A 12,021-nucleotide genomic window follows, 5' to 3' on the forward strand; every position below is an offset into this window, starting at 1 on the left:
GGAGCCAGCAGCTCCTTCCATTATTCTCAGTTGTTTGTACATTGTTCTCAACACTTTTTTGCACTCAAGGTAGCAACCAGCTCATTTGTAACTACAGAAGGTTCATCAAAAGTAACAACTAATGTAGCAGAATTTTATGTAATAAAACTGCTAGAAGAGGCTTTGAGAAAAAAAGACTACAAAGGGAAATACTGACACCTTCAGAAGTATTTACATTGATGTAGTGTGTGATATAAAATGGCAGAAATGTAACCAAGCTGTCATGATTTTGCTTATACGTTCAATTGTTAATAAACAAGTGTTGGTAAATCCCTGAAGGACCCTTTCTTTTTACCATAAAACCTGGATCTTCAAATAAGGTAGAGTGCTATTGAATGGGATTCTCCAGCACTAACTATATTGTCTTAGAGGAAGAAATTTAGCCTATTGCTGTAATTTATATAAGTTTTTTGTATCTTCTGTGAGATTGACAGTTTCTTTGTGTTCAGATTTGGAGGTTACTAGTCCCTCTGACTAGAATTGGTATGAAATACAGTAAGATAAGATGCCTGTACACGATCAGTATTGATTATTTTAGTGTTATCCTCCTGGCATAAAGATTGGAAGCAAAAGAAAATGTTTGAACTGTCTGTGAGTAGACTGGCTGCCTAAAATCATACAGCTTATGCTGTGTAGAGCAGATAGCAGTAGAGCAGATAGCAGATAGTTTTTTTGTTTTTTTTTGTAGCCTTCACTGAAGTCACTCATGTTTTCACTGTCCATTGGTATTCTTAGAACAGCATAATTCCATGGTTTATGCTACAATTTGAAATTTTTCTTTCATCCTGCTCTGGAGACTGCTTGTTTTATTACTTTCTTCATCTGTCATACTGGCCTTGGTAAACGTAAGAGATGGTGTACATTTTCATCTGTCATTGTTCATTGTGACCCACTTAATGAATTATTCATTTGTTACATGATACATTGCAGCAGGTTGTGTATGTTTTGACACATGCAGAACACAAAAGCTATGCTTTTGTATAGCACTGGGGGAGGGAAATTTTTGTAAACAGACGTTTCTTAGAGCAGCTTACTGTAGCACTGTTAAAATGAGTAATAATCATGAGTTATACTACATGCTCTGTGGGTTGCTTTTCTTCAGGAGAATATTTTTGTCTCTTGGCATCTATGATGTGGAGAGATGATCTCTTAAATAAAGGAAAATTTGCATACAAAATAAGATGGAGATGGTATAAGTGAGCACTGCTGAAAACAACATCACATGAAGTGATAACAGCCTTAACTACAGCATAAGTATCTTCTGCTCTGAAAAAAAGTCCCACTTATCTGCAGTACTATTCAGATGCTAGGCAGCAATCAAGTGATATACAATACAATACCTTTATAATTCTGCAAGAGATTGTCCGAGTTTGGATTTAGGCTCAGGAACTTACTGAATTAAAAATGCTTGGTTCAAACATGATGCTCTATGATGATGCTCCAATCAGTTTTCTGCTGCCCCTGCTTAGCACAGTACCTCTTGAAAATAAACTGTTAGGTTTTGTAGTCATAGCTGCTCAATTCGCCACCACATGTTTTCGTATTTGCTTAGGTCAAACAGTGTTAATGACAGCATCTTTCTTAATGACAATGACAAAGGGAGTTGAAGAACCCTGAATGTGACTGAATCCTGATTCCCAGAGATTCAGCAGAGTAAAACTTATCTGCAGCAGCGTAGATGACCTAATGTCTGGAAGCCCCTTTTAAAAAGTATTTGTATAAATTCTGGTGGAAAAATCTGTCATTTCATGTTAGATTTCCATTAGTTTGATAGAGAGAAATAATTGCTATTGGTATTATTTCTGAACCATAATCAGGCTTTGGAGGACAGAAAAGAAATTACAACAGCACACTAGGACTGGCCAACAAGGTGCTTGGTGACAGCCAGCATGGTTTCACTAAGGGGAAATCCTGCCTGACCAATATGGTGGCCTTCTATGATGGGGCTACAGTACTGATGGACAGGGGTAGAGCAGCTGACATCACCTACCTGGATTTGTGCAAAGCGTTCGACACTGTCCCACACGACATCCTTGTCTCTAAATTGGAGAGACATCAATTTGATGGATGGACCACTCAGTGGGGTAAAGAACTGGCTAGATGGTCGCACACAAACAGTTGTGGTCAACGGCTCAGTGTCTGGCTGGAGACCAGTAATGAGTGGTATCCCTCAGGGATCAGTGTTGGGACTGGTCTTGTTCAACATCTTTGTCGCTGACATGGACAGTGGGATTGAGTGTGCCCTCAGCAAGTTTGCCAATGACGCCAAGCTGTGTGGTTCTGTTGACACGCTGGAGGGAAGGAATGCCATCCAGAGGGACCTCAACATGCTTGTGAGGTGGGCTGATGCCAACCTTATGAAGTTTAACCATGCCAAGTGCAAGGTCCTACACCTGGGTGGGAGCAATCCCAGGCACAGCTACAGGCTGGGCAGAGAAGAGATTCAGAGCAGCCCTGCAGAGAAGGACTTGGGGGTGTTGGTCGATGAGAAACTTAATATGAGCCAGCTTCAGTGTGCGCTCACAGCCCAGAAAGCCAACCGTATCCTGGGCTGCATCAAAAGGAGCATGACCAGCAGGCCAAACAAGGTGCTCTACTCTGCTTTCGGGGGACCTCACCTGGAGTACTGTGTACAGTTCTGGTGTCCTCAACATAAAAAGGACATGGAACTGTTGGAACAAGTCCACGAGGATGATCAGAGGACTGGAGCACCTGCCATATGAAGATAGGCTGAGAAAGTTGGGGCTGTTCAGCCTGGAGAAGAGAAGGCTGCGTGGAGACCTCATAGCAGCCTTCCAGTATCTGAAGGGGGCCTGTAAGGGTGGTGGGGAGGGACTCTTCATTAGGAACTGTAGTGATAGGTCAAGGGGTAATGGGTTAAAACAGGGGAAGTTTAGATTGGATATAGGGAGGAAATTCTTTACTGTGAGGGTGCTGAGGCACTGGAATAGGTTGCCCAAGGAAGTTGTGAATGCTCCATCCCTCGCAGTGTTTAACGCCAGGTTGAAGAGAGCCTTGGGTGACATGGTTTAGTGTGAGGTGTCCCTGCCCATGGCAGGGGGGTTTGAACTAGATGATCTTAAGGTGCTTTCCAACCATAACTATTCTATGATTCCGAGGTGATTTATGGCTGAGAAAAGGGTGATCATTCTAGATTTGCCTGATGTAATACCCAACCTGTTGCTTTTCTGTTTGTTGTATTCCTGCTACAGTGGGTTATTTTTTTGAGATTTTTATTTTGCAGTATGCTGCTAATTACTGTGTAATCTGCATGGAGATGCTGTAAAGAGATTTGAAAGTACAATTCTGTCCACTGTTACGTGTTGATGATTGAGTGGATTGCTTTTCAGCTATGGTACCCTGTGATACTTCCCTGAGATTTGTGTACTTAAACAGAAGAACTAAATGAGATCTGTGGAAGAGGACTACCAAACTGAATTTAGTTTTAGTTCTCTGGGATCTTCCTGGTATGGGTCTGATGACACATATAAAGGTTTATGTAGCCCAAGATTTTCATGAAGACATTCAAGGCCAGTTGCTGGTCCACGTGCTGCTTCTATTGCAGTCATAGCTGAGGAAAGCTGCTTACTAGCTATTGAAATACAGGCTTCCAGAGTGCAATGAGTTGGAGCTGACCTTGGAAACTTGTTGGTTTTCCTTAGCTAGTGCCCTTGCTGTTAAAAATTTGGCATGATATTAGCCATCCAGCCATTCCAAATTAATTCTGCTTGTGGTCAGCTGTTGTTTACGCTTACCCGTGTTGCTGTTAGAGACATGATTTGCAATGAAAATGTGGAGTCAAGATTTAGTATAGTCATGCACTACAGCCTTGAAGCAGCTGAAGATGTTAGTGACCAAGTACTATCCTTAAAAAGGTAAGATACAGTCCTTAAGATAGTCGCATGGATCGTTTTTGCTAACGAAGCACAGGTGATTAGGGATACCTGCTTCCTTACTCAACTGCATAAACACTTTGTAGTTGTGAATTTGTTGTATGCAGGGCTCTCGCTTGGCTGTTGGCAATTCTCATAAGACCCATTTGAAAGATACTAGGGTGCTTTTTCAACTCCACACTTCATATGGAATCACATGGGGCTACATGAGGCTTGAACTCTTGTTTTTTTTCATTACAATCCAGATGATATTGTTGTGATTAAGTGGAAGTTTGGCAAATTAAGGCTTTTTGTAAGGAGTGCCATTTTTTTCCCATATATGTGAGCCTTCATCTCTAGTAGATCTTACATATATTTGAATCAAATTTTATTCTTAGGTTTACCTGTATTCTTAAAGCAGAGAGGGCATTTGAAAGCTATTGGAAACATCTATTTCAAAACCAGATAAAACTCTGGATAAGAGATGCTTTTTCTGTTTCCCAGTTTAAGATTCTGTCATCTGTGCTAGAAGTGTACTGTTTTTGAATAGGAGTAATTTGGAGTCATCAACTTAACCAGTAATTAAAGCTGTTCTTCCAGCTATATGTTTGCGGATGCTGTGTCAGAGGAAAGGAAATACTCTGTAATCTTCACTAGAGTCTGTAACAGAATGTGTAAAAATAACTATTGGAATGTGTCAGTAGAGAAACATTGCTGTTTGTGATCTCTCTCCATTGCTGCATATTGTATCATGGGCTGCTTGCAGCCCATGATGTATTGTGAAGAAGACACTGGGGAAGATGGAGTCTGTGCTCTAATATAAATTGCGGGTTTAGAGCATACATGATATAGATGTCATTTCAATCTCCAGATACATTCATAGTTTTCTTGAGCTTTTGCCAAAAAAGTCTCATAGCATCTTGCCCTTAAATGTTCTGCTAAATCCAGAACCTTTCTATCTGTAGAGGATACAGCAGAGAATGTAATAGTATTTGGTTTTAAGAGACTTATTCTTGAAAAAATAGGAAGTTTTGAGTTTGGTGTGTTTTTTTGGTTTCTGGGGGGTTGTGGGTTTTGGTTTTTTTTTCCCTTCCCCCTGATTATGTTAACTTTAAATGTACATAATATAAGCCTTTCCTTATATTCTGTTGACCTACTCTTTTTAAAACCAGTTATTTGTAGTGCATTCTCTCTCCTTAGTTCCAGTCATAGCATTTGCAAATTTCTGTGTGATATAAGGAAAATTTGACTTAAGTGAACAGTAAAAAATGTTAGTCTTTTGTATCGTTTTGGAACTTGGAGGCAAACGAGTTTGGGAGTTGCCTTGAAGAAGCAACTTATGGAAGGTGCTTTGTGAGAAAAAGGAAGAGAGGGAAGACATTGATGGAAATAAAAGTACACTGTGCAAGAAGTAGGTGTTATTCATTGCCTCATCAGAAGTGCAGAAGATAGAAAAAATTTGTCTACAGTTATCACGTAAAGAGATTTGAAAAAACTAACAATGTTTAGTAGATGAAATAATAGTAAAGTGTGTTCTCACTAGTAAATACTTCAGCGATACATGTTAATTCTCCTTACTGTATAAAACCAACGTATTGTTCAGTCTCAAGCTTTGCATTTAGTAGTAGTTATATAAGCAGTAAGTAGGGATCCATACTGTGTAGAAAAGAAATTTTTGTAAAGCTTTGAAGTAACTCAATCAAATATCCTTCCAGCACCAGCTGCTAAATTAGAGGAAGAGGAACTTAGGGGAAAAATGCATTCCAAGTACAGCAGCTTCCTCTAAAGTATTAGCTACTCAAGTCACACTAATGAAGCTGTGCTGTCAGCAGGGTGCAAGGCCTTAAAAAAGTGAGTAGTAACAGCATTCTGAATTACTGTATACAGTCCATGTATAGGATATAGAGGGTAGTCATCTAAATAACCTCTGCCTGAGACGGGAGCTTAATCACCATAGTATTGTCACAGTTTCTGTAACCTGTTTTTAATGTATACTCTACTTTTTTTGTGTGTGTGCTTCAGAGATCCAGCTTACTTTGATGAAAACTGGCTGAACAGGATCAAAACAGAAGTAGGAGATAACTGGAGGCTAAAGGTATTTGACTTTGCTTGTCTGTGAATCTGTATTTCAGTTCTTAATAAAATGTTGAAACCTAAATATTAGTGTATTTCTAGATTATTAGTGTATTTCTAGATTATGACCTTGCTTTATTATACAGCATTTTGAATTTTAGACCATTTCAATTACTTTGTGTTTTTTATGTTGTTAGTCCTGTACAGTTTAGTGAAAAAGATAATTTGAGTTTGTAAATTGGTTTCAGTATTTAAAAGAAAATGTTGAAATAAATTTTATGCATTCCTTACTTCTCTTTGTTTGTCAAATGTTGAGTGAAAGAGTTTTTTAAATGGAAAAGAAAGTAGCATTAAAAAAAGCTTTGAGAAGCAGTTGCATAAAAATGATAGAATAATAAGCAATTTATTTAAATAAAAACAGTAAAGTGTTTTTCCTTTTACATGCTCAGTAGTTCTGCAGAGCTGACATTTAAGAGAGGAAGTTGTATTTTTTTCTGTGTTGTTTGTACTCAGCATGTTTTTTTAACTACAGTTTATTTGCTGGGTCATTTGTATCACTTGGTATTCTAGTACTTTCTCTGCAAACCTTAAGATGTTTTTAAATAGAATTTACAGTGCTGTGGCTGAAGAACATAGTTTCGCATGCAGATTCAAGTGAAGTTTCTGACAAGTTTTGTTCAGAGAATGATATATGTAACTTTATAAATTGCCATTGCCAGCCTGACTCCTTGGGGAAACAAAATAGTGATGTTTTGTCTATTAGTTCATGTTTCCTATAAAACTATTTTGTTCTGGCTACCAAAACCTCTTCTGAACATCTTGGGGAAGGGCTGCAACTGTGAAGTGCTCTAGTAGTTACAGGCTCATCAACATCACTGACTGAATAGAAAGAACACACAAGTAAGTGCCACCTGAGACAAGGATGGACCATGCTGCTGTTATGTATATTTTAACTTGGCCAGCAGATCTTGTCAGTGTGGTTTCTGCTGCCTGGCCAGTTGAGTGCCTGTCTGGACTGCTTTAGAATGTTTTATCTTCCAGGGCTGCCAGCAAAAATGTGGATACATTGATGAGGCTATATTGACTGGCTAGTGAATAAAAGATGTGATCCCTAAAAAAAAAATCTTTAGTTCTGCGGCTTGAGAGCAGTTAACTTCAATGAACTTTTCAAAGCAACATGTGGAATTGCAAGTGAACAGCTGCATACAAGGTTTTATTTTTCTGTAAAATATTTCTGTTGCTTTTCCCTAAGGAATATTGAATTCTTGGCTGGTGAATTTGGAGAATAACAAATTGAGAACTGTTTGGTTTAATAGCACTTCAGTGCTGATTGAAAGCAGAGCAGTAGCTTCTGTATCTTTCATGTGGAGCTTGAGGAATAATTTTTTTTTTTTTTATGTCTCCTACCATTTTGGCAAATACTAAGGCTTAGCAGGTGTAAATAAAAAAAAAAAGTAGTGAAAACAGCTAAAAAGCAGAGCAATCTGGTAACTTCCTTATGTAATTGAGGTTGGAAAAACATCAGGTCAATTTTCAGTTTCTTGCTGATGTCACTTTTTTTTTTCCTCTCATAAATATATGTAAATAAGAACATAAGACTTTATGTTTTTGTATAATTTTTTTTATATACGACTTCCCTTTTTATGAAGACTACTAGAAGGTGCAAATATGATATTTTAACTCTTACTGTGTAACCAGGAAAGTAATCTTATACTATCCAATTGTTCCTCTTCTTCATATGTGAGGTAACGCTGTTAGTAATCTAGTTGTTCAGATCTCTTATGAGCCAATCCATTTATAGGAATGCTTTCAGTTGGTGCATTTCTGTTGTTTTGGTACTAGATATAAAATGTAAAAAACATACTCTCCATAATTATGATCTAGATTTCCCTTCATATTCTAAGAAGTACCATATGAAATTATTATTGGGTTATTTTACTACCTCACAAGTTATGCTAATGAGTGAATTATATTCTTGTTGCTAAACATGGTTGCTCTTTGCCTCTAATATCATATGGTGTAGTATTCATCACTTATGCAAGCTCTTGATATTATGAACCACATAAAGGAGCCAGTCTAGTAGGGGAAGTTAAGAAAAAACAAACTAAAATGTAATGTGCAGGTAGTTTTATTTTGTGGAACAATGGTTAGGAGGGCCTGATAGGGGTTAGTTTAGGCCTGATACAGCCTTCCTAAATAAGAGATACTCAGAAAATTGTGCAGTTGTTAACTTTGAATTGGATGCTGTCCTGCTTATTCCTGTTTATTGGAACAAACAGGTTTTTTTCTTCAGCAGTTCTCTTGCTGATAACTGCAGGAATGCAGTCTTAGGAAAATATTTTTCATGTTGCTGTATGAGTTTAAAGAAGTACGTAAGTTTACAGGGATGTTTGTTCTTGGTTTCAGGGCAGGTTATCTTGACTTGAGAGATTGGGCAATGCACAGGATAGAAAAGGGGAAATATTAGAAGTCAGAGGACTTGCAAAGTATGAAGCATTGAGCAAGCATTTTGTGTTGCAGCTGGGCAGATCTTTGTTGTGCTTACTGAACAAACACGTTTTTACTTCTTTGGTGTTAAAATTTCTGGGGCATAGCATATATCCATTTACATAAAAGTTTGTTTTCCCTTGGGCAACAAAACTCCTACTTTCAATGCTGTCTTAACTGCAATTTTATGTTCGGGGGCTGGGGGTTAAAAAAGGGGAGGCAAAGACATACCCATTTCCTGATGTAGAAATGCACATTTAATACTTAGAGTTTGAACTATGCATACACTAGTATTTCATGCTGAAGAAGAAGACATTTTGAAGATAAAATGGCCTTTATTGAAAATGGGAAACGGCATACAAAATAATTCTGTTGCCAGATTTTGTAGGAATGAAATTTCCTGATCAGGAAACAAGGTTAGTACAGGAATGCTAGTAATAGAACAGAAATTTGAACAGTTGAGGATTTTCAAATACACATGTCAATTCTGGCAGTTACAGAATAAGTTGTTGACTGTCTAAGTGATGAGATAAAAATGTTTTTTTTTCCCCCTTCCATACAGTATAGTCATACGTAGCTTGGGAAAGGAAGGAAATATGCTGTGAGCTTGATTTCTGGCTTCTTTTTTTTTTTTTTTTTTTTTTTATCTGAACTTCTTTCTTTGGCTTTGAGACTACAGTATCAGTTTTAAGTACAGTTTTATTGATGTTTAATGGTAGGAAACTGTTCCATTTTGTTCCATTACTGAACAGCACATTCAAACAATAGGAGGCACTAGACTTTCTACAACTAGTACAGTTTGAATGCTTTGTGCTTGGTACAATATTGCAAAATAGAATAACCACTGAAATTAGAGCATGGACTGCTTAGTGCTGTAATCTGAGTAAGTAAACAGGATTTTTGAGAATTGATTTTGACTCCCTGCAGTTGTACAGGTATGTTTGCTCTGAATTCCTTTATGATAGAAGCTGGGATTTATCATTTAAAATCATTTAGGGATTTATTTTTGCAGAAGACAGGTTGGAAGGGTTTAACCCCCCAAAGCTAGTGGTATAACCTTTCTCTAGGGTCCATTTATAATTGGTGAAGAGACATGTTCTCACAGAATGCAGTTTAGTGCAGGAATCTAATGTGTGTGGTGGGAACAATACATGCACACCGTCTTCCCCTTTCCGGCCCATCCTTTTAAGTGCACTTTTAAGTGAACCTGGAAAGAATATGTACCTTAATGAAATAATCTGAAGCTGATTGATTAAGAATTCTCTCACCACTTGCAAGTTTGCCCCGCCAACACTTTCAGAAGTTATAAGGTTCTTGATTATAATTTGTGTGAAGCAAAATGGGTCTATGTGTAATTATCCAGGGAAGATAACTGCTGAACAGCATGTCAGAACATTTGGGTTCCTGTTCAGACATATCAGGACCTGAAATGTACAAGGATAAGTCAATTTATACAGAGTCTTCAGCACAGACAGGATTTCAGTCATACATGTGATGTAAGGATAAATGCAGAATTGGGGACTGGCTGTCATAATGTGAGAGAGAAAACAAGAGATTAGATAGCCCATGCTCCCTTTTTGACAGCAGTCAGAAGCTTAAGGGCACCTCTACTCCCCACTTCATCAGGCTTTCCTTTTGTTGCTCAAGTATATTCATAAAAAGTGAAATCTAGATGGACTACCCTTACAGACCCTCAGTTTGCAAGCAGGAAGTAAATTGTAATTAAATAAAAATAGAGATTTCGTATGATGGGGGGGGAAACAGGAGAAAACAAAGTCATATCGTGTTGACAGATCATGTGTTGCCTTCAGTAACCCAGGGCACATCATGTTTGCTTTCATTCCAGTCAGTTTATCAAGTTAGTGCTGTATAATAAGAGTCAGTCTTACACTGGACAGTGTGTGCTAGCTATGTAGTACTACACTACAGCCAAGACGGTTGTAAACTGAGAAGGTAATTGTCCTTTAACAGAAGGAACATCCCCACAGCTCTGTATGGATATTAATGAAATCTAGGTGTTCAAAGAATGAACAATAACATGCAGGTTCCCTTTGTGCATGCACTAGTTGAAAGCAAATGTCCTCCCCTTGGTAATATGAGATTGGGGAAATAAACCATGAAATGTCAGATGGAAAAGAGATTGAAAATGGATAGAGATTCATCTATTCATCTATTAATCTATTCTAGAAATATTTAGTAATACATCTATTGTGAGTTGCAACAGCTTTTAAAGTGGAATAAATCATAGTTGCCGCTTTTTCTGCTCCCCTTGCTCCCTCCATAAGTTTTCTGACTCATCTGACAAAGGTATGGGTGCAGGGAGCAAATGTGGAAGGGAAATCGGGGTGCTGACGCAAATGAATAAGCATCCTGTATGATCATGGGCTGCTCTCCAAAGGATGGTACAGTGATTTATAGTCATGATTAATACTGGAAATTCTATCTGTTGTGTTCTATCATTGTGGCTTTGAGTTACCCTCTGGGCTTAAACCATGGTAATGATTTAGTGCTCTTTCTTAACTAGTTATAGTTAGATTTTGAACAGCCATCACCTGCTGTGATTTAGAATTCTGATGTAATTTGTTGTCTTCAACGCTTTCTTGTGCTGTTCTTAATTTTCATTACAAGTCTTCCTTGTAAGAATTTATGATGCTATAACCTGGCAAATGTTGGAGTTACTGTGTTGAATCTCAAAATACAAAACATTTGTAGTAGTTTCCCCATGATGATTATCTGCCAGTGGCACTAGAACCTTCTAAGTGTACTCACTGCAGATGAGCTAAAGAAAAAAATCAAGAACCATCTGAGTAATACCGAAGATCATTAAGCTTAAACCAGTCTGTAAAAGAGCTTCTCTAGCCTTACAATTATATAATTGTGTGCCCGATAGAAAGATGGTACAGTTAGCTCTTGAAAGCAAGTTATCTTAGTACTGCTGTTTGGAATAAACCAGCAGTACTAAGTGGAATAAAATAGGACCTTAGATGGGATTTTAAAATTTTTTTTTTTAATTTTTTCCAGTTTGTTTGCTGCTTTCTTTTTCCAGGAATGCTGTCCTATATGTTAGTTTTGATGGTAGATTTTGATCAATACTGATTTTGTTCCAGCATCTCAAGTCTAACTAAGCTTTTTAAAAGTTTCATGGAGGAATATGACTCTTTGTATTTAAGGGATTTTAATTCAAACAATGCTTACAAGAAAAGGGGAAAAGAAGTATTTTGTAGGTGGTTAACTTCCACTTTATTTCTCATCGTTTGGGATTATGTTCAAATTCAAGGTTTCTCACAATATTCTCATTGGCAAACTAGACTTAAATTCTGCAACACGGCCTTTGCGTTTCTGTGGCACTTTCCGCAGCAGACTCAGGTAAATTGTAAACCAGAAAATTTTAATGAATCAAGTTTGAAAATTACATTCCAATCAGTTCAGTATTTGTCATGGTGATTTGACATCAAAATTATTTACATTTCTTTAAATTCTTAAATCTCTTGCAGACTTTGGTTATGATTGTGCTTAGCCTTTGAGAGTGGTGATGGCGATTGCTTTTGGG

General features: G+C 37.7%; 1 protein-coding gene across 6 annotated transcripts in view; it reads left to right on the forward strand.

Annotated features, from left to right (window-relative positions):
* The window catches only part of HOOK3 (hook microtubule tethering protein 3), an 89,075-nt gene that overhangs the window by 20,000 nt on the left and 57,054 nt on the right, over positions 1-12,021 (forward strand). For 4 of the 6 annotated variants that reach the window (XM_062609769.1, XM_062609771.1, XM_062609770.1 and 1 more), the window contains exon 3: positions 5,934-6,006. In XM_062609769.1, the coding sequence (XP_062465753.1) occupies positions 5,934-6,006 (73 nt within the window). Of the gene's footprint in view, positions 1-5,933; positions 6,007-11,488; positions 11,838-12,021 lie in introns of those variants that run through there. The other 2 variants (XM_062609772.1, XM_062609768.1) reach the window with 2 other exon arrangements.

This window comes from Pezoporus occidentalis, unplaced genomic scaffold, assembly GCF_034315485.1.
Source record: "Pezoporus occidentalis ecotype Australia unplaced genomic scaffold, CSIRO_AGI_Poc_V1 ctg140, whole genome shotgun sequence".
In the NCBI taxonomy this organism is placed as follows: Eukaryota; Metazoa; Chordata; class Aves; order Psittaciformes; family Psittacidae; genus Pezoporus; species Pezoporus occidentalis.